At 50.6% G+C, this 25,775-nt stretch overlaps 1 protein-coding gene across 5 annotated transcripts in view; it reads left to right on the forward strand.

The window, feature by feature from the left end:
* Positions 1–25,775, forward strand: part of SH3PXD2A (SH3 and PX domains 2A) — a 249,334-nt gene that overhangs the window by 67,489 nt on the left and 156,070 nt on the right. For 4 of the 5 annotated variants that reach the window (XM_036264874.1, XM_036264873.1, XM_036264875.1 and 1 more), the window contains one exon: positions 9,381–9,461. In XM_036264874.1, coding sequence (XP_036120767.1) covers positions 9,381–9,461 — 81 coding nt within the window. Of the gene's footprint in view, positions 1–8,490; positions 8,688–9,380; positions 9,462–25,775 lie in introns of those variants that run through there. The other variant, XM_036264877.1, reaches the window with a different exon arrangement.

Raw genomic sequence — 25,775 nt, forward strand, 5'->3', positions numbered from 1 at the left:
CTAAGAGGACACAATTGTTTTATAAGATGGAATCTTGTTTTAAATGTGAAAGCCATACATGTTCAAAAGAAATAAAAGAATATAGAAATGTATACAGTATAACGTATAAAGTGAAACTGTTGCATTTCTCCTTATCTTAACCCAAACAACCACTATTATCAGTTTGTTGTGTTTTTTCCAGATTTTTGTAATATACACATATGTGTGCATACACAAACCCCCTTGCATACATACCCCAAATAAATCTAATCATATTGTATACATACTGTTCTGTAATCTGTTTTTTTCTCTCTCTATCCCATGGACATTTTCCCATAATGACACAGAAAGATCCATCTTATCTTTAACAGATGTATGAATCATAATTTGACCACTTTTAAAATCAGTAGACATTCAGTCTTCCTCACTTTTTGCAATTACAAACAGTGCAGCAATGGACATCTTTACATACATAAACACACACAATACACACACACATCCTCACACATAGCACACACACAACACACATCCTCACACACAGCGCACACACACACACACACACACACACACACATATCCACGTACACACAACATACATATACACACATCCACACACATCCACAACACACACACACACCACACAGTTGTGTGGATAAATGCTTAGGGAAAGGGAATGCAAATTTGGGATAGAGATTGCCAAAAACGCTCTCGGAAAAAGATTGTTCCGGTCTCCCTCAGGCAACAAAATGCCTAATGACAGCTATTTGCCTTGTGTCAAAGCTGAGCTTTGCTGAGCACAGCACAGAGGAAGGTGTGAGTGTGGCAGCTGGGGGAGGAAGTGTGGGGTCATTTCCCCCGCAGGCTGTGTGTGGAGGGGCCCTGGCCTCTGGCCTTGCCTGGCCGATGTGTTTCCCAGGGAGAGGAAACCAGCCTGTGTGTGTTAACCTTTGCCTTGCTCTCCAGGGTGTGACGGCAGAGCGAGGCACGTTCACAGGATGTGTGTGTCTAGGTCAGCGGGCCTGGGTCACCATTGATTTGGGAGTGTGTGGGGCAACGGTCCTCCTTTCCAGCCCTTTCCTAGATCCACTGGGCTGCATCGAAGCCTGCGGAAGCCCAGGAGTGTGATCCTTTTTATGATTCAGGAGAGGATACATTTGTTTAATTCCAGGACTCTAGCACCTGGATATCATGTACATAGAGAGTTTTCCCCAATTTCCATAGTAGGGTGAGCCTCCTTCCCCAGGCCTCGGCACACTGCCACCCTCTCTGGGCTCCTAGGTGCTACCCAGGATGTCCACTGCCCATTGCTGGGCCTTTTTATTGGAGTACCTTCTGGTTCAAGGTGGTCAAAGTGTTTTTCTCTGATAAGCAGGCTTGAGACCAGAGGGTGGAGGCAGGGTTGGAGGGAGAAAGGTACAAAGGTTCAACCATGTGCCCTCCAGAGCTCTGGAATCTCCAAAGTGGGTTTCTCCCTAGAACCAGGGCTAATTGGTGACTCCAGAAACTTCTAGGGGAGAGGCTAAAATTCTAACAGTGCAAAAGACTATGGCAGGCCCTTTGAAGGGGAAGATGGGGAAAGGAGGTCACCTTCATTGGGAGCTACAGTGTCTCTCCTTGTGTTCTCATTGACCTTCACAGTGAGGCGGGTATTGCTACCCTTGCTTTATGGGTGGGGAATGAGGGCTAAGAGAGACTGACAGCTTTTCATGGAGCTGATGTGACTGATTCTAAACCATGCAAATTAGAGCCTGGTTCCTACTCAGGGTTCCTTCCCTGCCCACCTATGGGCGCCTCGGTCCTGACTAGTCACCCACACGAGACGCAACATTTGTCAGAGCAGCCGAGCGAACCACGAGGGCAAACCCTTGTGGCAGGGACTCTGCCTTGTACCACGGTAGCTATTAAAGAGGACGAAGTGCCCTGGCCGGTTTTGCTCAGTGGTTAGAGCGTCGGCCTGTGGTCCAGAGAGACCCGGGTTCGGTTCCCGCTAAGGGCATGCACCTCGGTTGCAGTTTGTCCCCGGCTCTGGTTGGGTCATGCGGGTGGCAACTACTCGATGTGTCCCTTTCACGTCGATGTTTCTCTCTCTCTCTCTCTCTCTCTCTCTCTCCCACTCTATCTGAACAAAATAGCAAAAATAAATAAATAAATAAATAAATAAATAAATAAATAAATAAATAAATAAAGAGGACGAAGTGATCAAGCTACGGAGTCAACGCCATTTATGACCTTGAGATCCAGCACAGCCACCATCTGGCCTCAGGTGGCCGTCTACCTCTTTAGGTCTCTGTATTTATGAACTGGAGATGATAAGAGTACTTTCCTCATCGCATCATTCCAAGGATAAAATAGATAATCGGAATAAAGTGCTTAGGAATACCTGGAACTCTGTAAGTGCTCAATCAGTGGGCATGGCTATTATTGTCCTTCCTAATGAAACCAAGCTTTTGTGCATATTAGAAAAAAATCTGTAAAAACTGACTCCTGCTATTTCTCTCCTACTTTTGGTGACTGGAAGGACAGAGCTTTGACAGCTGAACCTTTTCTTAAGGTCCACGTAGGTTTGGAAATCCTGGGAGCTCCTACTTTATACACTCATTTCCCCTCCAGGAAGCATGAGTAAAAAAAGAACAAGAAGAAGACAAAGCTTCTGACTCCGAGGGGCTTGCCTTTCGGAGGGGTGCTCCTGAGGGGGGCATTGTTTTCTCTGCCCGAGCCAAGTTAGTTTTGCTCTTGGACTTTCCCAGGCCAACATGCTATTAGTTGTAGGTCCACTGTGTGTGTGTGTGTGTGTGTGTGTGTGTGTGTGTGTCCCATTTCCTGCTCTTTTCCCGCTCCTATTCCTGTCCCATGGCCACTGGAAAGAAGCTGGTTCACCATCTCCCCCTTCCTGGGTGTCTAAATAGCTAATGGGCCTTGGGCACTTACCATGTGCCAGGTCCTGTGCTGAGTGCCCCTTGTGTATCATCACATTTAGAGGGAAGCTCCCATTGTGAGCCACACTTTGCAGCTACGGAAACCCTAACTCAGAGAGCCTAAGACATTGCCCAAGCTCACACAGCAGGGAAGTGTTGGAGCTGAGATTTCAACCCATCAAATGCTTTTAAAGCCTTCTTCCTCCTCTGTGATGCCAACACTGCCTTTGGCACTGTCACGCTGTCTTGCACCATGCCCTACTTGATTGTCAGTGTGAATCTGGCTGCCCCAGCTAAGCTGTAAGGGCCTGGGGGCTGGGGACTGCGCCTCAGTCTTTAGCTTGGCACCAGGTAAGCACTCGCTTGGCATTTGCTGGTTGCTTTGTTCCTTCACTTATTTAGCGGACGTGAAGTAAGCACCTCTTTGGTGTAAAGCATCCTGCTCAGTGTGACATGCCATGATCATGCCTGCCCTCCAAATTAAATAAACGACCAAGGCCCATGATTCATGCAAACAGCAGTGGACACTGAGTATGCTGGGTACCCGTGAAACTCTCTCGAAGGTGTTTGATATTGCATAGGAGCCTGATGACTATCCCCTCCTCCGTGTACCTAAAAAAACCACCTTTTTCCCAGAGGAGGGCCAAAGGGTCTGCAGCTGCAGCGCCTGTTTCTGGGAGGTGACTGCTGGACATGTGGCTGGGAGAAGCATTCTGCCGGCACACATCCCGCCCCCCCAGAGCTCTTCTCAGGTTCCCTTATACTGTGACTGCTCCATAAACACGGTCCAGAGGGAGCCTGGTGTAGGGTGATCTGAGGGCTGAAAGGGTCTGCCACCTGGTCATTAACCCTTAGCCAATCTGTGCATGTGCATGTGCATGCTGGAGTGGAGGTCGCACTCCAAGTCCAGGCTTCTAAGTGGGGCTGTTCCCTAAGTCATCAGCCCTGGTCCCAGCCAACTGGTCCCACCCGATGGTGGTAGGAGCAGGTGAAGGAAGGTTGTCATTAAGTTAACATTTGGCCTGGGCCAGGGGCAGCTAGCTGTCGGGGGTCTCGGGAAAAGAAAGCCTTCCTTAGTAAACGGAGCCACAGTGCCACAGAGATACACGATTTTCTCCACAGTTCCCAACTCTTGTCCCTAACTGTGCCTTCCTTCAGCAAAGTTGAACATCAAGTACTTGCTGGCACTTTTTAATGAAACACGGACAGGTCCTCGGCCTTCTAGGACTGGTTGGGCCATAACGTTGTGTTAATTGGTCGCAGCCTAGGTGTAATCATGGACATCCCTCCACAGGAACTGAGCTGGGCTCCGTTCTCTGAGCTCTGGAGTTGAGCTGTGGGTCTGTTTGCATCCTTGTCGAAAGGAGCAAGATTTGGAAGCCATGGACGTCTCGGAAGCCTCAGACATTTCTGGGCTTAATGACCCTGGCAGATGGAAGGTGGCCTAAGATGGCCTCAGAGTGGGTGGGCTGGTGCGAGCGAGCCTTTGTGCAGGTGTCTGGTGGGAGTTCCCCTGGCTGTGTCGTGGTGGAAATCTGCCTCCATGGAGGCTGGAGGACAGGAGACTCTGGGGCTTCCTCTCCAGGGAAGCTGGGTAGAGTTGCTGGTCTAGAGTGAGGCTTGCTAGACGCCTGCCATCTGCCTCAATGGCCGGAGCCGGGGGAGATAGAATCCATGGGTTTTTTAAATCCAGAAGGAAGGGAAACTCCATCCGGGAAACATAACCCCGAAGTGTGTGGAGGCAGGATGTTTAATTGCAAACCTTTCTGGAGACACAGCTGCTGGGTAATGTTATCTCGGCTGTTCCTGTGACCAGAGAAGTTTATCTGGGCCCCAGTAAACAGGGCTGGCTTTCTCGGCTGACCTCTGCCCTGGGCCCCTCCCCTCCACCTGCCCTTTCTCTGCGGTTGTAGCGTTAGGGTTTCCAGCGCCTTCCAGCGCCTTCCAGCGCCTTCCAGCGCCGGCAGCACCAGCTCAGGAGGCTGGAGAAACTGATGGGGGCGGGGGCAGTGTGTGATGGGCTGGGATTCTGTGCATCCACGGCTCATCTGGAGGGATAATCTAGATGGTCAAGGTTTGGAGGAAAGCTGACATGCCTCCTGCTCACATGAGAGAAAGGGGTCTAGAGACTGGCCTCAGATCTCTGGGCTCATCTCCAGGAAGGTCTCTGACCATTTTCTGAGTTCAGGATTTCGGCTGTCCAGGAGCTAGGCTCCGGGGCCTCTGGTAAATCCCAGAGGTTTGGGAGAACCTGAATATGAGCTCATTTTTCCATCCCCACACGGGAGTTACCCTTGCTCTGAGGAAGTACAAGATGTTAGCAGGAGCAAGTCTTTGTTTAAAAATTTTTATTGAATTTATTGGAGTGACATTGGTTAATAAAATTATATAGATTTCAAGTGTACAGTTCTGTAACACATCATGTACTGTGTGTTCACCATCCAAAGTCAAGTCTCCTTCTGTCACCATGTATTCCCCCTTTACCCTCCTCCACCCACTCCAGCCCCCCTTTAGCAGGAACGAGTCTTTGCCCAACAAGGAAAGAAATGTGTTCGAGGGCAAGCACCAGCCTGTCCTGTCCTGGTGGCTGTGGCTGACAAGGGTCACATGGACGGGCCTCCCTTCATCCCTGTCCTCTGGCTATGTCTCCACAGGGCTTGTCTTTTGTTTGGGTTGAAGTCAAGGGTTAGACCTAGACGACTTCCAATGACTTTTCAACTGTTTGAAGAGTAAAAAGAATAGGACTTTGCCCAGGGAGGCTTGCTCTGGTCATGCGCCGAGTCATAGACTGGGGACTGGGAGGTCTGGGGTCCTCTCCCCACTGCTACTAACAGGGTGAGCACCCCTTCTATGACAGCCAGTGTAGCTTATCAGAACAGGCAGCCACGAGGGTCCTGAGAGAATCCCAGGTGTGGCTGACTCCAGAATCTGCCTTTTCCTCGGCAGATCTGCTTCCCGGGTCCTGGTTTCTCCTCTGCAGAAGGAGAGGCCTCCCGGCTGCCCGAGGCTGTGAGCCTGTGATTCCTTCTCCCTGGGAGCCGAAGGGAAGCCCCTGACCACTAGAGGGGTGGAGCGCGGGTCCCGTTAAGTCTCGGTGAAGCCCTTCCCCTGGGCCCTGCGTGGTTGGCCAGAGAGACAGGCTGCTGTCTAAGGGCCTGCGCGTGAGTGCAGCTCTCTCTTAGGAGGGCACCGGCCCCTGGGACCTCCTAAAGGCGCATTCACCTGGGCAGAGGTCGGCAAGGCAGCACCTGGCTGTGCACAGCATCTGCTCCCTGCCCAGGGCCCGCGGGAAGGGCACATGCAGGTGGGAGGGGAGATGCTGCTGCAGGAGCTGAGAGTCAGCGGAGGTAGGGAGAGAATGGGGTGGGTTATGACCCCTGTGGAAATTCCAGAGCATCCTGCCATAGTTAGCTGGTTGAGTGTGAGGGTTTCCTCTGTGTTGGTGTGGTTTTGTAGCATTCCTAACCGTTGACTTCTGTCTGGTCTCAAGCTCTCAGAATTAACATGACTCCCCCATGTTCCTCCAGGCTCATATCCTAAGAAAGGGGTGTATAGACTCTTCAGACCATCTAGAGCTTTATTTAAAAAGATGTCATTCAGCCCTGGCCGGTTTGGCTCAGCGGTTAGAGCGTCTGCCCGTAGTACAGAGAGACCCGGGTTCGGTTCCCACTAAGGGCACGTACCTCGGATGCAGTTTGTCCCCAGCCTTGGTTGGGTCATGAGGGAGGCGGCCACTCGATGTGTCCCTTTCACGTTGATGTCTCTCTCTGCCTCTCTCTGTCTCTCTCTGTCCCTCCCACTCTATCTGAACAAAAAATGGAAAAATGTCCTCGGTGCGGATAAAAAAAAAGATGTCATTCAGCTCTAATCAAGTACTTTGATTTATTTATTTATTTTTCTTTATTGATTTGAGAGAGAGAGGAAGGGAGAGGGAGACAGAAGTATTGATGAGAGAGAACATCAATTGGCCACCTCCTGCATGCCCCCCACTGGGGATTTGGCCCACAACCTGGGCGTATGCCCTGACCAGGAATCAAACTGGCGACCTCTTGGTGCATGGGTCAACACTCAATCAGTGAGCCACACCAGTCGGGCTCAAGTACTTTGATTTAAATATCCACATTTCTAAATCTACATATAGGGAGATAGTTTAGTGTGGTTAAAAACATGGGGATTGGACTCAGACCTGGGTTCAAACCCTTTGTCCTGTATTTTGCTACCTTGTGACTTTGGGCAAGTTACTTAGCTTCTCTGAACCGTAGCTTTCTCCTCTACACAATGGGTATAACAATGGTAGCTATCTCATTGAGCTGAAGATTAAATGAGTCAATGCATGTGAATGTTTTACACTGTGCTGGCATGTAGCGACCAGTACCTAAATGGTTTCTGCAATTTACTGTATGAGGTTTATGTTTACAGGACATAAAGCACATCCCTGTCTATTTATTATAATAGTCAGTAGTTTATTTTGGTCTCGCGAGGATAGGGATGGCCTTTTATTTTACGTTCTTTCTTATCGGGATTACATAAAACGTGCCATAAATACCCCATTTCAGGCTGGCATCACTCAGCTCTGTTTGCTCTGCTTTGCAACACTCTCCTTGGGTGCGTTTCAGAACAAACACTCCACCCAGCACGAGGCTAACTCTGTGACTTGGAGGTCAGAGGGGAGAAGGGACTGGATTTAGATCTCACATCCTTGGCTGTTAACTGCACTGCCAAACATAAAGCCTCACACCCCTGTGTGCAGACCCCTTGCTATGGGCTGAACGTTTGTGTCCCTCCCCGAATTCACACGTTGAAGCCCTAATCCCCATCGTGATGGTATAGAGTTGGGGCCTGTGGGAGGTGGTGAGGTTTAGATGAGATCATGGGTGGAGCCCCAATGCTGGGATTAGTGCCCTTATAAGAGGAGGAAGAGCCCTGGCTGGTTTGGTTCAGCTGTTGGAGCCTCGGCCTGCGGACCAGAGAGACCCAGATTCAGTTCTCGCTAGGGGCACGAATCAACAACAAATAAGATAAAATAAGGAGAGTAATAGACCAGAGCCTCCTCTCTCCACCATGTGAGGGCATCTGTAAGCCAGAAAGTGGGTTCTCACTAGGGACCATCATTGATCTTGGACTTCCAGCCTCCATAAGTATGAGAATAAACGTTTGTAGTTTAGGCCATCTAGAAGATGGTATTTAGTTATAGCAGCCCAAGCAGACTGAGACAGCCCTGCTTCGCGGCAAAGTCAGTTACCCTGATGCCAAGGTGTCGAAATGCTATTTCTCTTTGCTAATGTTCCTTTCTTCTCATAGTGGCTGAGACCCCCGGCTTCTCTACCCACTTTGTTCTCCTCATTGGTGGAATTCCCCCAGACCACTGAATCAGAAGTGCTGGACAGATGCCTGGGAACATGAATTTTTATTCAGCTCCCAGGTGATCCTCGTTCAGTACAGCAGCCCTGAGGTTGTGTTAGGGAACCCCTCGTCTAACGAGGCCTCTTCTAGGAGGGTGTACCTTTGGTGTGGGTTTAGGTAAAAGGGACAAAAACAGTAAGAGCAGAGGCAAAATTGTGTAGGCAACAGACTTCTCTCCTTCCCCAGCCAGCAGCCCTGCCCGCCTGGGCAAGGGAGCCTGACAGCTTGGGACTGAGGTGACCTCGGAAATGGAGTCCTGAAACGCCTTCGTTTCCGAAAAGTTTACTCATCTTCCGTGTGCCCACATCTCTCCTGCAAGTCCGCTTGTCATCCAGAGGGTCGGCTTGATTGTTCAGCGGAGCAGGATATTTTCTGAGCACCTGCTTTTCCAGTGAGTCCTGGGAATCAACTGCGGCAGAATACCCCGGATGGTTTGTTAAAGCTGCAGGTGCCCAGTTATAACAGCTGTACCACTGTGGAGGGGGTGTTGAGAATGGGAGCGGCTGTGCCGGGGGAGGCATATGGGAACTCTGTACGTTCTATTCAGTTTCGCTGTGAATCTAAAACTACTATATAAAAATAAAAGTTTCAAAGTAATCAAATAAAATGTAAATGCCTGAGCCCCCCCAAACCCAGGTTTACTTATGAAGAATTTCAGAGGGTGGGCTCTGGCACCTGTAGTTGTGAAAGGCCCTTTGAAGAATCTCATTCACCCCGAAGTCAGAGAAACGGTGGAAATCAGCTACTTAAAGTGTTTTAACGACCCCAGTTTATGTTCATTGTATAAAGTTCATATAAATGAAAAGAAGGAAATTAAAACCACCTGTAATCTTACCCTCCTAAGATAATCACCCTTAGCATTTTATTGAATATCCTTCTAGAGGTGTGCGTGTGTCTGTGTGTATATTTAGACATGTATGTGTAGTATTCATGTGTACCTGACTCCGCGCTGGGCACTGGGGACAGAGATGAGAAAAACAGTGGTCCTGGGACAGAGCACCCACAACCATGTTAAATGGTGCCTGGTATCGCTTGAAGCTCAGCCTTAGTCACCCACTCACCTGCTCTTACTTTTTCCCCACAGGTATACATCATCAATGTGACCTGGTCTGACTCCACATCCCAGACCATCTACCGGAGGTACAGCAAGTTCTTTGACCTGCAGGTGAGTTGGTCTGAGCTTAAATGGTGCCCGGTTCCATCTGTGGCCCTAGTCTCTGGTGGGCTGGCCCCTCTCAGGTTCTCACTCATCTGGAGAATCCCCACAGAGCTCTCAGGTCAGAGCAGAGGGACAGGTGAGGAACCTTGATGCGTGAGCTGGACTCTGCAGTTTAGGACATTGCAGACAAACACTTGAGGTTTTGTTGGCTTCCTCAAATGGTCTTAACAGTCATGCTTTGTCACCCTCCTTTGCCTGGCTGGTAGGAAAACAGGCTGGAGAGGCAGGAAAATGGCTGTGAGTGTTGTGTGCATGAGCAGACATGTCTATAAACATCCAGGATGAGACACAAGCCACCACATCATTGCAGGCAAAGAAAAGCAAACATACAGAAAAGACCGGAACAGAAAATAAGTAATGTCTTGAACTACACAAATTGGGCATACCACTGTGTCTGTCTAATCGAATAAGGCTCTTGCTGCCCTGTTTGTACATGTGGACAGTATGTGTGTCTCTCTAATATACACAGTGTGTTCACATGGGGATGGTGATATGGATCCCACGGCTCCATTGTAACCTCTCATGATGCCAACTAATCTGGTTAGGCTTCTTGGGATTATAAGTGATAGTTTTACACTCATACTAGCCTAGAGAAAAAGGAGGCTTGGTTGGAAGACGGTGGCTCCAGGAACCCCTGAATCTAGGGCTACTCCCCTTTGTCTTATCTTTGCTTCTCTCTGGGCACTGTTACTTTTTTAGCTTGTTACTTCATATACTGAGAAACTTGGCTGTCAACAGTTCCTGAATTTTAAATCTTGTGGTTCCCAACAGCAGAGAGAGACTGACTGTCTCTCACTTCCAAACTGAAAAATCCCAGGGAAGACTCTGATTGGCCCAACTTGGTCAGGTACCCTCTCTGGAGTAATTAGTATGGCTGGGGCACAGAGGGTCATGTAGCACAGACATGGCCACTAGGGGCCCACCCCTATATATGGGGCTGGCACCAGACCAGGCAGAATCATTGTGAGTTGGCAGCCACCCTTCCTATACCAGGAAGGGAAAGCTGAGAGATTCTAGATTCTTCCTCAGGGCTGCGAGCCTAGTTTAGGCCAATAAAACCACAAAGAAGAGACACCCACTCCTGGCTCTCACAACCATCGTCCATTCCTTCCTTTGCAAGAATGGTGGTGAGTCATCTTGGAAAGGCCAGGTCTGCACATTTGCCCCGAAGTACCTGATTTTATCCCATTGTCTTTATTACATAACCTATGAGGAGAGCCAGCTTCCTGTATTACAAATCCTCTCTTAATCCAACAATATGGGATTGAATATGCCACTGAATGTGGATTGAAAGCCAGTCTTTACTCTCCTGGCCTCTTCCTCTTCCCTCCTCAATTCCTGTCCAATCTCCTTGGGTCCTTCCGGCATAAACTGGAGGGATTTGCCGATACCCCATCAATGGTGTAGTGTCACGGACAGGAAATGATAACTTAGTTGGGGAGAGGAAACCCTGAAAGGACTCATTGATGAGCCAGAGGGGTCTGAGAGTCAGCAGAAACTTTCAAATCAGAACTTTTCTTCTCCTCTTTCTGTTCCGTTCCCCCATCCCCCTTCCTAGTTACAGAATCTCACAAGAAAGGAATGCTGCTACCCCCACTTCTCCCTTGCCCAGAGGGCTTATTTCCGGTGTGTTGGAAGGGGACACATGGCATGGAGTGGCTTGTGTGATGTGCTGGCCCTCGCCACGAGCATGGCCAGGCCTGTGCACTGCATCATTGCCACCCTGTAGATGCACTTGGGAAAGGGGTTGGGATGATTCTTTAGAATTGGACCTTTGAGCCAAGCGTAGCATCTTTGTGAACCCATTTTACAAAACTCATGGCATGATGACTTAGTGGCGTGCATTTTGGAAAGCCTTATTTATCAGGTTCCCTGATTGTAATATGGCAGCTCCTTAGAGGAAGAGCACATGGCATTGCTAATTCCATCTCAGGTGACTGGTGGCCCTTGAAACTCAGTTTTCTGAGTGGCTTAGAGCGTAGGTACTGGGGACACACTACCTGGGACTGGTTACTGGTTCTGTCACTGTGTAACTCCAGGCAGGTTCCATAACTTCTCTAGGCTCTGTTTTCTCATCTGTAGAATGAAGATTCAAATACCCACCCAGTAGGACTGTTGGGAGGATTAAATGGGTAAATCCACATGTTTCCTGACACGTGGTTGTCTATAGTGAGTTACCCAAGAGGTTGTCTAGTGGTGTTAGCAGAAGACAAGGAGGCTGGGCTGCAGCTGAATGGATCTGTTGCTTTCTTCCCTCACTTGGCTTTTCTCTGTGCTGAGGAGCTTCTGTGCCCTGGCCTGTGCCAGGGAGTTCAGAGTCTGGTAAGCCACAGGCTCCCTCTGGAGCTCGCCACTGGGGCAGCACAGGAGTGTGTTGGGAGTCAGGGTGTGGCCTACAGGTGGCTGTCCTCAGGATCATTTTGCTCCTCCCATTTTTGGTGGAGCCCCACCTTGGAACCCTGCAATCCTGGGCTGACTAAGCCAGCCTAGGGGAAGCCGTTAAGCTGGCTTTACCAACTCATGGTCTGAGCCTTCTGGGGACCACAGATCCCGTTGTGAATCTGGCGGATCTCCCCAGAAAAAGAGCATGTATGTACAGTTTTACTTACAGTGTCAGATGTTCGTTCACAGACCCTCCTTGTGGGCCCTCAGTGAAGAACCGCTGAGCTGAACCAGTTCGGATCGTTAGTCACAGTCACATCTTGCACCACTTGAGCACCATTTGGGGGTTTATACACAGTATTCAGATAGTAGCAGTGGACTTGGATACCTCTTTGAGGGACCCCTAGGTCCCCTCCCTGCCACAAGTTGGTTTCCCTGTCCCCAGCGTGGGTCTCCCCACACTTATTTCTCCCCTTTTATTTCTCCCTCTTCAAACAGTGTCTTTTGCCCCTGGTGGAGGTCAGGGAACCACGAGGAGGCCCTGGGCTCCCAGCTCTCTAATGTAACCCAGGAGTCATGTGCAAAGTGGTACCAGGTGGCCCTGAGCTCCTTGGGCGCTGGGCCGAAGGCTGTGGGGTATGTGCAGATCCAGTTCCCCGTGGAACAGCACAGGTACCTCCAGTGTCCTTTCCCTCTGTGGACATGGACAGCCCTGCCCTGCCCTTCACACTCCTAGCCAGGAAGCATCTGTAGGATGCTGTCATAGATCTTGGTTTTTCCATCTTTCTCCACTGCAGAATCCACATCAACACAACTCCCACGTCCCAGCCTATGTGAAAACTAAGATTTGAAGCCGAGAATCACTCTGGGTTATTCTCTTCGAAGCTTCTGCCAGGCAGTGCTCTCCCGAATCCTAGGAAATGAAAAATCTCAGGCACACACCAGGGCAGCCAGCACCGAGGGGCGGCAGGCAGCGGGCAGGTGACAGCAGGAGGACGTGCTTTGAAGAGAGCCGGTGTGTCTGTGATGCGACCCGTGGCCCTGAGTCCTCTGCAGGGTACTTCGAACTCTGGTGGAGCATTGGAGAACCGTATGGTGCTGGGGGAAATAATCGCAGATAACCGGATCTGCCCCTCCCACACATACCTAAATCCTTTGGGCTATTCAGGAAAGATTATTTATCCTGATATTCCCCTTCTACCTCCACCACTCACACTTTTTTCCCTGGTGATTAGGGTCACCTGATAAATACAAGGTGTTCGATTACTTTTGAATTGTAGATAAACAATGAATACTTTTAAAAAGTACAAGTATAGCCCCGGCTGGTTTGGCTCAGTGGTTGGAGCATTAGCCTGCGGACCAGAGAGTCCCAGGTTCCGTTCCTGCTAGGGGCACGCACCAAAAAATTAATTAATTATTTTTTTAAAAAAGTACAAGTAGCCCTGGCTGGTTTGGCTCAGCGGTTAGAGCGTCGGCCTGCGGTCCGGAGAGACCCGGGTTCGGTTCCCGCTAAGGGCACATACTTCAGTTGCAGTTTGTCCCCGGCCCTGGTTGGTCGTGCGGGTGGCAGCCACTCAATGTGTCCCTTTCACGTCGATGTTTCTCTCTCTCTCTCTTTCCCTCTCTCTCCCTCCCACTCTATCTGTACAAAAGTTGGAAAAATGTCCTCGGGTGAGGATAAAAAAAAAAGTACAAGTATATCCCAAACATCGCATGGGACATACTTATACTAGAAACATGTTCATTGTTTATCTGACATTCACATTTTATTGCGTGGCCTGTGTTTTCGCGCTAACTCTGGCAGCCTTGCTGTGGCTGAGTGGTGAGGAGGGAAGTGTGAGGATGAGTGACCCGGGTCGGCTCGGAGTAAGGGTGGGCTGGTCTGTGCTAAGGCCTCCAACAGGTTTGCACTTCTTCAGGGCAGACATGTACTGGCTGGGGAACACTCGTTTGAGAAGGACAAAGTCCCTTCCTTTAGGAGCCCCTATCTTGTGGGGAAAATAGACTTTCGGCAGTTGAGTCCACTGTAGGTGAAGTAAATACTGGATTGAGATATAAGCCACATGCTGCGGGATGAAGAGGAAGGAAAGAGCATTCTTCTTGGGAGCGGGGAACAAAGAAGATGCCCATATGGTTTTGATTGGTGACAGCAGCCTGGAGTGCTACAGCCACACACCTCCGCCCAGTTCGGGGGGCATTTGGTTGTTTTGTGGGAATTCTAGTTGTCAGGGTAAAGTATGTTCCTAGTTTATTTCTTAGTTTGTTCATTCATGGATGCCTGCTTGCCTGCTTCCTTCCGTCTGTCCAGGCAGTGTGCCAGGCTTTGGAGATTTACTGATGAGCACAAGCTTTTATGGGACTTACAGCTTAGTATGAGAAGACAGATTTTAGTAAATAAATAAATAAATAAATAAATAAATAAATAAATAAATAAAATATATATTCTTTTATACTATTCCAAACACTGCAAGGAAACCATAGACATATTATAGGGAAATCTTATCCTCTGGGATCAGGGTAGGTTTCCCTGAAGAACTAAGTTTTCTTTGACAGATCAATAAGTTATTTTATCTTATTTTATTTTGGGGATTGGGGATGCTTTATGCTGCTAATGAAAGCAAGACTTTCTGCCCAGACAAACGCATGAATGTACGTATACAATTTTAATAGCTTTTGGTCATTCACACCCCCCTGAAATCCTTCCATGGGCACCAGGATATGACCACGTTCTAATCAGATAAAACTCTCTGCTTGGTCCCAAACCTTCTTCTCTCCCCATACCTTCTGCCTCGAGCCTTCGGACCCAGTGATTCCACCTCCTCCTCACACAAGGGTCTGCTCCTTGAACCCAGTCCCTCTTCCTGCCCACTGGGAGGCACTGGGTATGGAGGCTTTAGACCTGTGTCTCCGATGCAGTAGCCACTAGCCACACGTGGCTATTTGAGTTTCCATTTAAATTAATTAAAAATCTTAAAGATTAAAATTTTAAAATTAAGTGTAATCAATTTAAATGAAATTAAATTTAGTTTCTTGATCACACTTGCTACATTGCAAGTGCTCAGTAGCCACAATGACTAGTGGCTAGGTATTGAGCAGATACAGAACATTTCTGTCATCCCAGAAAGTTGTATAGGACTTTGCTGCTTTAGACCATCTGGGACACACAGAGGCTTGACCTGGCCTTATGTTCACCCCAGAGTACTCTGCCACCTCCTAGTCCCTTCCCAACTGCCATCTAAACTTTTCTAGGGCCCCAGCAGGAAGAGGGAGAGGAAGCTCCATCATGATTTGCCCCATCAGTAGAGCAATGCAAATTCAACAGTATTCCAAACACCTCTTTTGAAACCAGGTCAGTTACTAGAGAGGGCTTCTAAGGACATGTTAGATGTCATTTGGGGACAGGGAAAGGAGAGGCTCTTGGTCTTCAAGTGGAAATTGGTTTCTTCTAAAAACAATCCACCACTCAGCCCTATCTGACCAGGAAAGAGACCTGTCCCAGAGGGAGCTGGCCAGAACGAGGCCCGGTGTTGAAGCCTGTTTGGTTATAAAGGGCTTCGATCACTTGGAGGAGCAGTTAAGGGGAGAAGGGGGAGGGTGAAGGGCCACAGATGCTCTTAAGCTGCCTTCCCACTGGCAGCTGGACCACATTTCCAGCCTCTCTGGATTTCCTTGCAGAGCTCCTTCACTGTTAAGTATCTCCCCCAAGGCCTGGCCCCACTGAGGAAGGACCGGAAGGCTCCGTGGAAGGTTGTTTCACAATCTGACCTACAAGGCAATTACTGCAGCAGTAATTACTCTGCAAACATTGGCTTCGTGGTGCTGCTGGCCCTTTAGTCTGAACTCCGGCCAGTGAGTGCACAGGGTCAATATTTGATCAGAGGCCGAAGATGGGAGTCAAGAACGTTGTTTAGGTTTGCTTATTTGCTCTAAAGAACTTAACCTATTCTGAAGAGCTTTTCTCTCTCTTCCTTATTCATCTCTTCAGATTCTCCAACGACTTGCCCCACCCAGGGTCACGCTCACTTTCCAGCTCTCAAACAGCCAGGCTAACAAGTTGTAATCCCAAATCACTAATAACTGGCCTTGAAATGAATGTGTATGTTTGTATGGGCATGTTGTGATGTCATTTATGGAGAGTTATAGGACTGCTGCGTTTTTAGAATTAGAAGAGTTCTATCCCAAGTCCGTCACTTTGCAGGTAAACATCAGTATTAATTTTTCTATACATCAGATTTATATGAGCTTTAATTTGGTTTGATGTTCAGAGCAAACCTCAGCTGAGTCAAACTAGAATGATCCTGGTATGTGTCAGGGATCAACCTGAGAGTAGAAAATGAGTTGGGGTGTTTCTTCTGCAGTCTCTGTCTTTTAAACATCAAGGCAAACTCTGTGTTGTTTGAGACCATTGACCCTAGACTGATGGCAAGGGGATCAAAGCCTGGGGAGGTAACTTGCCAAGTTTTAAGATCAGTTTTGTAGCAAGCATTCTAGAGAGTTCTGGTGCCCTGTGTGACAGTTCTAGCTTCAGCAGTGCAGTGAGCTGTGGGTCACTGTGATTGCTCACCATGAACAGAGGAGACTTTTTGCCTTGACTGAGGTCAGCCACCAGTCCCGGGAAGGCATAGAAAGCCGTGTTGTTTGCCATGGCAAAAACTGGGAACCAACTTCAGTGATCAGCCATAGAAGATTGCTAAGTAACTGGGGTATTCTCATACCACTTTGTACAATAGTCAAAACAAATGAGATTATTCTCAGTTTTGTAGATGGAGCACCAAGAAATGTTAATGAATGTCTAATGTAAGTTTTAAAACAATATTTATAGTATGATAGCAATTATGCAAAAACAACAAGAAGAGATTTCTTTTGTAAGCCCATGTATAATATATGAATATTTTTATTTATTTATTTAATCCTCACCTGAAGATATTTTTCCACCGATTTTCAGATAGAGTGGGAGGGGGAGGGAGGGGGAGAGAGAGAGACATCAATATGAGAGAGACACATCGATTGGTTGTCTCCCACACGACCCTGACCAGGGCTGGGGATCGAACTGCAACCGAGGTACGTGCCCTTGACTGGAATCAAACCCATGACTCTGGTCCGCAGTCCGACGCTCTAACCACTGAACAAAACCGGCCAGGGCTAAGTATATGAATATTTTTAAAAGATCTGGAAGGATGCCCTCCAAATTGGTAATAGAGTCATCTCTGGAAGTGGTTTGGGGACATCAGTGGGAGAAGAGGCTCAGTCAGAGAGGAACCTTAGCTTTATTTGTAATTTTTTTTTTAAAGCAGAATTATATATATAATTTGCAACATTAATAATTAATAAGATACCCATAGGGGAGGTAGAGAAAGTGGGAAGTCTAAAATAAAATATGTCTCTCACAGTCATTATTGATAATGGGACAGAAAACACACAAGTTAAAAAATAAACATTAAGAACATATCCAACAAGAGAAAGAAAATGAAAATAACTATTAAAATCACATTGCCTCATATTTCATGAACCATCCTTCTAGATTATTACTATGAATGTAACTGGTCCGAACCCATTACAGCAAACCCCAGGGGCTTGCCCATATGATCTTGTCAAACTGAAATTTCGTATTCAAATATTGCTCAAGACACGAACTGCGTATTGGGCAAGCGGCAGCCGGGCAGTGGTTCTTGCATCATGCCAGAGAACACTGCGTTGCGTGGCCACAGGGTGCAGTGCTTAAGGTCAGGTACTCCAGGGCCCGGATGGTTGGGTTCTAAGACCAGCTCCAGCACTTACTAACTGTGTATAACCTGTGGTGAGTTCTTAACCTTCTACACTTGGGTTTTCTCATTTGTATTATGATAATAAAAAACCTGCCTCCTGGTACGTTCTACAGCCAGAAAAGCTCTTCAAAGTAGGTTAAGAATAAAATGAGTCAACTCATATAAAGAAAGCCCGGAGAATCATGACTGGCATGGAGACTCTAGACAGGGAAGCTGAAACCTCACCAGTGAGGCCTTTAGAAGCTTAGTTCCGAGAGAGAATAGCTGGACATCCCCACTCCATCTGGAGGCAGAGATTTCTTCCTGCACCCCGTTTATAGGACCTCACTTTCTCCACGTGCTCAGTCTGCCTCCAGGAGGGGGAGGCGGGGGCTGGTGTTAAGGGTTTTCCAGATAAACACTTTCACCTCCGAAGTTTAATTATCAACCCGCCTTTCTCCCGGCAACACTATTAGGAAAACACGGCTTTTTGGAAAGTAACTATTGGTCCACAGTGTTTCCTTGCTCTTGGAAAGAGGCATCTTCCAGATTCCTGATGGAACCCAGGGGAGTTCCCGGGGAGCCCGCTGGGCATTCCAGTAGCTCCTGGAAATTCTGTGGCAGGTCCCGTCCCCTGTCCCCCCGCCCTCCCCCCTGCCCCCCCCCCCCAGCCCTGGGGAGCAGGCTCTGGCCTCAGCCACGCCCTTTCATCTTTTTTTCTGGCCCCTGTGGCCTGAGGCTGAACTCCAGCTTCCTCTTGTCTCTCCTGATTTCCCCTCTGGTAGGTTCTGAGCTGAGATGGAGTGGGGTTGGTGGAGGGCTGTGGGGTGTCTGTTCCCAGGGAGTGTCAGGAGGGGCGGGCCTGGTGAAATACTACCTCCAGGCCGCTCAGGATGGAGAGCAGTCTACCACTGAATTGGAATCCTGGGGCTGGTTGGTGTGGCTAGAGTGCTCGCAAAGTGGTCTGCCCCGCCCCCCATCCAAGAAGATGGAGTTTGCGCAGCTTGCATGATGACCCCTTTTTGTGCATTTTTCCCAACCTCACTGGTGTGGGAGCACCCTGTACACGAGGGGCCTCGAAGGTCTAAAACAGATAGAGAGAGGTGGCGGGAGGAGGGGGGTGGCCGTTGGCGGCGTGCATTGGGGAGGGCCTCCACTCATCTGTGCGTAAAGAGAAGTAAGCCCAGAGAACCACCGTCAGTGGAGCCTGCCATCAGGAGAACTTTCCACAGGGCAGAGCCCAAGGATACAGAGAGAGGAGAGAAGCTTGTCTGCCTCTTAGCCCAGAAATTAATCTTTTCCTGTGCAGATAGTTCTTGGTCTGTGAGTACCTTTTTAGGTACCTGTGTGCTTTCAACCAGTGGCGGTAGGTGGTTCAGGCAATGACTCTACGGAGTTCCTTAGTGATATTAGGCCCTGTCAGATGAGACCCCTGCTTGTGCACCAGGAAGTCAGGGGCCATCTCTACCCTTTGCTGGTCACTCAGCCTCTCCCTGGGGCCAGGGTGGGGTTTTCACACAGTGGAGAAGCCCCTTTGTGGACACTGGGGAAAGTTTAAGAGCAGCCGGAATGTCTTCTGGGTGTTAAACCTTGGCACTGCTCACTGGCTCTGACCCCTGCGTGAAGTCTCGAGTGTGGCAAGGGGATTTAGGGGGATGCCTGCTCCCTGGCGACTGTCCTGCAGGGCTGACAAAAACATCACTTTAGGGAGAGAAATCATCCGTATGCAAGTATCACAACACTGGAGGTACACGCTTGCCAGCCGGTGTTAACCATGTGCGCTGGGGAACTGGGTAGGATGGTGAGTTTTACGACCAGAAGACCCTTAGAGGTCATCAAGCAGGAGGATAATTACCTGGCACTCATGCTGGCTGCCACCCTCCAGCCTCATGCCCACCACAGACATCAGTGGTTGAGCAGGGCATGTTCCCATCCTGTGCCCATGGCTGACATTGTTTGTTGGTAATGAGTCCAGACATGGTCTCAATCTTTAAAAAAACCCGAAAAACTAATTATCTTCAGGAAGACACTACCTACCAATTGGCAGTGGCACCTTGAGGTGATACTCACTGGCTACCCTCTGATGTCATCCATTTTCTTTATTTGACAGATAAGGAAATGAAGCCCTAAGAGGAGAAATGACTTGTCCAAATTACAGGGCCAGCAAGTGAACAGCAGGACTGAAACTCAGGCAGTCTAGCTTCTAGTTCATTCCAGGCTGGAGTGCTAGCCTCCCGTGCTGAAGTCCCCTTTCTGTTCTTGGCTGAGGAAGGCAGGGAGCCCCTGTTGCATCATCGAGGGAGGTCCCGTTGAGGCGGGGATCATTCACCCTCTCAAGACAAGATATCTGTGCAGAGAGCAGATTCTTCCTAGCCCCTGGAAAGGTCGGACGGTAGCTCTTTCATAGGATCGGCTGCTTCCTGCAGCTTCGACCACATGTCCTGCCCACCAGCGCCTGCCTCTCTCGTTGGATAATGAACCTCAGCTCTGCCAGAGGCAGTGTCTGAGTCAGGCCACACCACCTGCATGACCGCCCAGAGCTGCACACCTTGTTTTCCCAGCACAGGGTGTCATGTCAGGGTGTGTTGAGTGTTACTTCGGGAGGATCTGAAGTGCAGCTGCTGCTTCTGTCACCTCCCCCCTCCTCTGGTCCCAGGGTAGCTCTGTCCTCACCGGGCTCCCATCTACCCTCTTTGGATACCCAACAGGAAAGTTGGCTGGAAAGTGGGTGGGGGACAGTGTCCCCCTCCAAACTGGAGAATGGAGGAAAGGAAGACCTTTGGTGGCCAGGTGAGTGGGGTTGTGTGTGTACATGTGTACATGGTATGTTCTGTGAAGGCTTCAGCTGCGACTAAGTCATTCCCTTCCCACAGGAGGGAATTTCAAGACGCTTTGGAGGAGTGCCAGCTACATGCCTGGACTGGGGTTGGTACTGGGGACCCTGAGAGGAAGAGTCAGGGAGAAGCCGCGGGATGGGTGAGCTGCCCAGGGCGCAGACCCCTGCCATCAGGCCCGCACCGGGGGCACCCCCCCTGCTTGTTGAGGCAGCTCCTGGACCTGGAGCCGGGCCGCTTGGCCCCCTGGGAGCCCCACCCTCGATGGCAGCAGCTGATTTAGCTTGGAGTCTTCTGGAGCAGGCAGGGGCAGCCGGGCGGCTGTGGGAGCCTGGGCTGCGGCTTGTGTGAGGGAGTGAGCTTCCCGTCAGCAGGCGACTGCCTCAAGCTGGGTGACCCAGAGGTGCCCGCCGCAAAGGCTCCCTCCACCGGCTGCCCGCCACCCCCTGGACCTCAGCGCCCAGGTGACTGTAGGGGCTGCGATTCCTACATCTCGGGACATTGTAGTTGTTGAAGAATTGACACTTTCCTTCATATCCTCAGTTTAGCTGGAGCCAAGGGAAAGAGCTTTTATATTTCTCCGAGCCCCCATGACTGGGGGACAGCAGCAGGCTCTCAGAAGAACTTGTGGGATTTCTGGTGCCAAACTCCCATTTCTGAGTGGGGCAGTGGCCCACAGTGATGGAAAGCTCAGCCTTTATCAGACAGGTTGTGGGTGCACCTCACCCTCCCCAGCTGTAACCCTGGGCAGTCTCAGCCGTCTTATGTGTGAGGGGCTCCAGCTGCAGAAGCCTGTGAGGTCTCCAGGGGTGAGGCTGGAACGGCTGGAAGCAGTACTAGGATGGTGGGCATTCCCGTTGCTGCCTCTGGAGGGCAGGGGCTCTGGGTGGTTCCTAGCAACTGTGTCTGTTCAGCCTGGACCAGGGGGACATTGTCTCAGCCATGAAAGGGTCTTAGGCACCCCTGAACTGCAGTAAATAAATGCCCCAGGGCTGACCAGGAGACAGCCTGAAACCCAGGCCAGGGTTTGGCTCCGTCTGCTAATTAGGGAGCGTTTATCTGGTGCCCAGCAGAACAAAGTGGCCAGTTCAGCTATGCTGGAAGTCTGAGCTCAGTGCTGGCGGGGGGGCTGGGGAGGAGGCTAGGAATGGGGCTGGGGCGGGGGGGGTCCCTGGGGCTAAATGGACCACATTCAGATATACCTTAAAAAAAAAAAAAAATCCAAACCAAACAGGAAGCATGAGGCTGGTGTATGGGCCGGAGCTGAGATGCCTGCAGAGAGGATGGTCTGGCGCACAACAAGCGGCCATTCTTCCTGCTGAGACAGTGCCCGCTGGTCTCCCGAGGGGGCATCTCTGCTGAAGGCCAGCCTGTCTGGCTCCCCAAGGAGACGGGCTTGTTTATCCGATTGGAGCCTCGTGAGGAGGAAGCCCCCGTGGGAGGCTGGAGGGACCCCTCTGCGCGTGCATTTCCTCTTCATCCTTCATTGTGTTGGGGTGGGACCAAGATGGGAGCGATGCACCAGGAAACCTCCACGTGTAGGACTAAAAAAATGTGAGACTGTCCTTTGTTTTATGTACTGTGGTGCAACTGGGACACTGGGCTAGTTCAGAACACCTCGGCGTTTTGGCCGTGAAGTTCAAGGTGGGGAAGGGTGGAGCCGCAGAACCATCTCCCTGCAAGTCGGGGGGCAGGATTCTGACCAGGCAGTCTGGAGTCCACTCCCTAAACCCCTCTTGTCCATTGCCAGTCATAGCTTGGATGTGGCCTCCACATGGGTCAGAACACTGCAGAGGGTGCCTGGGAGGTCCTGGCACCCCAGAGAAGAGAGGGGTGCTTTCCCTCCCTCACCAGGAAGGCTTCAGAACAGGCGGGGCTGGACGGGCCGCTGGGGATGGATGCCGCCCTGACCCCCTGCCCTGGCTGGGAGGGCTGGGCTGGGCAGAGAGAAAGCATCAGTTCGGTGAGGATGTTCATCCTTTTCTTGGCCCATGAGTCTTGAATTCTGTCTGTGGTGTCCTCTCTGTCTGTCTCTTTCCTGTTTCTCTTCTTGTCTCCGTGTCTCCCCAAGGGTCTCTGAGTCCAGCCCTGTCTGTGGGAGTGGCTGTCTGTCCTTGTGGCCTTTCAGCCTCCCTGGCGCTGGCATATGTGTCTTTGCCAGTCAGTGTCCCTCTTGTCTGTGTCTCTCCCCACTGGATGCTGCCACATCCCAAGCCGGAGTCTGGGAGAAGGGCCGGTGGGAGTCTGACCCTGGTCTGTGTGGCGGTTACTGACTTCAAGGAGTGAGGGGCTTGGCAAGTCTGCACCCTCGTGGAGGGAGCTGCTTCCCCTTCTCAGGGGAGTGTGGGAGTGGCGCACCAGCAGGCATTCCTTTTAGAATTAGGTGACAGTTTGGGCATCCTGATGGGAGGTCTGCCCTGCCTCCAGGGGATACCCGTGGTGGCCAGCCATTGGCTGTCCCCCCTCCCAGAGAGATGTGACTGCAGTCTCCCTTCCCTGTGCCTTGCTGTGCCCAGTGTAGGGGGCTGGCAGGGCTCCTAGTCCTCACCCAGGCTGCCCCAGAAACAAGGGCCCAGGGTAGCTGGGCACGTGGAGGGCAGGAACCTCCGGCTGCTCTTTCCCATCTTTCCCTTCTTTGGCTGGACTGGGGGTCTCCTGGGTCTCATCTGTCTGTTCCATCACCTAATCCCTCCCTACCCCATACTTACTGTTCTTCTACAGCCATGCCTGCCCCCACCTGTCCCCAGGAGAAATAGCTGAGCAGTGGGCACTTGCCCAGGAAAGGGAGTGCCCTTTGCAGGGTCAGGTGGGCCCCCAGAGTGTCCCACCAGGTAGGGTATCAGAAACAGATGTGGGGCAGGGCTCTGCTTTCCCTTGGGCATCTTCTCCCAGTGATGGGCAGTTCTCTCTGGTCCAAGCCTCTGTCATCAACCAGAGGGTGGGTGGTGGGTGAGCCCCTGACCCTGTTGGTTGAACACCTGCCATGGGCGAGTCACTTGGTTCAGGGTGGGGCCGAGGGAGTGGAGATAGATGGAATATGAGCTGACCTGCAGGCCGACTCTTCAAGGCATTTCCACTGATAAGTCACACAGGTGCTTGCCCCTCTCTGGCCCCTTCCTTCTTGCTTCTCCTCCCCTTCCTGCTCAGTCACTGCACCATCGCCCACTCCTGCAGATCCCTCTCCTCAGCCTGCGGCCACCCTCCTGACTCCACGCTCACATCCATGGCACTCTCTCCAGGACCTCCCCACACTCCGGTCCGGCTCCTTCCAGCTGCCTTTCTACTCTGCAGCCACTCAGCTGTTCTGTTTCATTTTAATTATGAAAAAGTTGAATCCTACAGAAAAGATTATAGCAGGCGTCAGTGGACCTACTCCCCAGAGTTAACACGTGTTCATATTTTGCCACATTCACATCAGATACTTTTTAAAATTGTGGTTATTTTATTGATTTTTTTTTTTTTTTTTAGAGAGAGAGAGAGAGAGAGGGAGAGAGAGAAGCATTAATATGAGAGGGAGATATCGATCGGCTGCCTCCTGCATGCCCCCTACTGGGGATCAAGCTGGCAACCTGGGCATGTGTCCTGACTGGAAATTAAACCAGTGGCCTTTCAATGCACGGGACAATGTCCAAGCAACTGAGCCCCACCGGCCGGGCATGTCAGATATGTTAAAAAAAAGAAATTTCATGGTGCAGTTAGAGGACATGTCACATAAACGTTAGATTCCCTTCCTTCTGCCTCGGTTTTACCGAGAAGGTGGGCCAGGAGGTGGGTCTAGGAGAAGGGTTTAGGTCGACTGAGGAGGTGGGTGAAGGTGTGGAGGCAGGACTGCAGGGGCCACATGCAAGGCGGGGGATCCCTGCTCAGTGGAGGATGCAGCCTGAGGGAGGCGGGCCCACACAGGCGCCCCGCAATCCTTAAGCAGCCAGCCCCTCTCTCCTTCACTTGCTCCTCCTTCCACACCTCGTCCTAGGTGGGCAGCTGCCATGTTCATGAGGTGGCTGAGAGGAAGCCGTCACCTGGGTCAGTGGGGCTGCCACCTGGACAAGCAACCAGCCGCTGGGCACCAGGGTGGCTGGAGGACACCACACTGCGGGGGGGGGAGCGGGTTCCTACTGCATCTCCTGGTTCCCTGGCAGAGTCAACCCCTGCCCTCCACCCCCCGAAAGCCTGCTTAAACAGCCTGGGACTGGGGAGCCCAAGGCCCACCCTGGGTAGCTTGCTTGCTAGTGGGCTGCTTCACAAGATCCCCTGCCCCCAGCAACTCTGCCTGAGTTTTCGTTTTGCTTTGGGGATTTTTCCTCTTTTCCTTCCGGGCCCTACCTTGTCCTCCCCTTCTGCAAATGTGAAGAGACACTAGGAAGTCCTTGGCCTAAGGGCCTTCAGAAAGATGATGTTATAGAAGAAGACTCCTGTGGGCTGAGTGGCTGGCCTCGGTGACCGGGAAGGGAGCCATTGAGGCAGCAGGTGCCCAAATCGGCCCTGGATGCCATCAGGCCAGATCGGAGCCCGTGGGCTGCCTGGCTCAGTTGTCACGAGTGCCTGAGGAACAAAGGGATTTAAACCCAGTTGGGACTGCCCCAGACCTGGTCATTCATGTCCCATATCCAACCCAACAGCAAATCAGTGCGTTCTCTCAGACCCCCTCAAAATGTAGCCTAGATCTGTCCTGTCCCCACCCTGGTCCAGCCTCATCATCTCTCACCTGGGCAACTGAATGGCTTCTTCAGGGATCCACCCACTTGCACTCTTGTCTTCCCAACAACTAGAGTGATCATTTTTTTTAAAATATTTTTTCTTTATTGATTTTTAGAGAGAGTGGAAAAGAGAGAGAGAGAGAGATAGAAACATCGATGAGAGAGAACATAGATTGGCCGCCTCCTGCATGCCCCCCACTGGGGATCGGGCCTACAACCTGGGCATATGCCGTGACCAGGAATTGAACTGGTGACCTCTTGGTGCATGGGTTGATGCTCGGCCACTGAGCCACACCGGCGGGGCTAGAGTGATCTTTTAAAAACATAAATCAGATCACATCACACCCCTGTTTATAACCTTTCTGAAAGATGTCCTTTCTGTTTGGAATGAACTCCCAACTCCTTACCCTGCCCTGGGCCCTGTGGTGGGCCCCTGCCCATCCTTCCAGGCTTGTCTCTTGCCAGACTCCCTTTTTCATTGGCTTCTGGCTTAACAGCCACCTGCCTGTTCCTGGAACACCAAGCACAGTGCTGACTTGAAGCCTTTGCCATTGCTGTTCCTCTGCCTGGAACTCCCTCTCCCCAGGTCTTCAAGCAGCTGAT

Source organism: Molossus molossus, unplaced genomic scaffold, assembly GCF_014108415.1.
Source record: "Molossus molossus isolate mMolMol1 unplaced genomic scaffold, mMolMol1.p scaffold_m16_p_17, whole genome shotgun sequence".
NCBI classification, from domain to species: domain Eukaryota; kingdom Metazoa; phylum Chordata; class Mammalia; order Chiroptera; family Molossidae; genus Molossus; species Molossus molossus.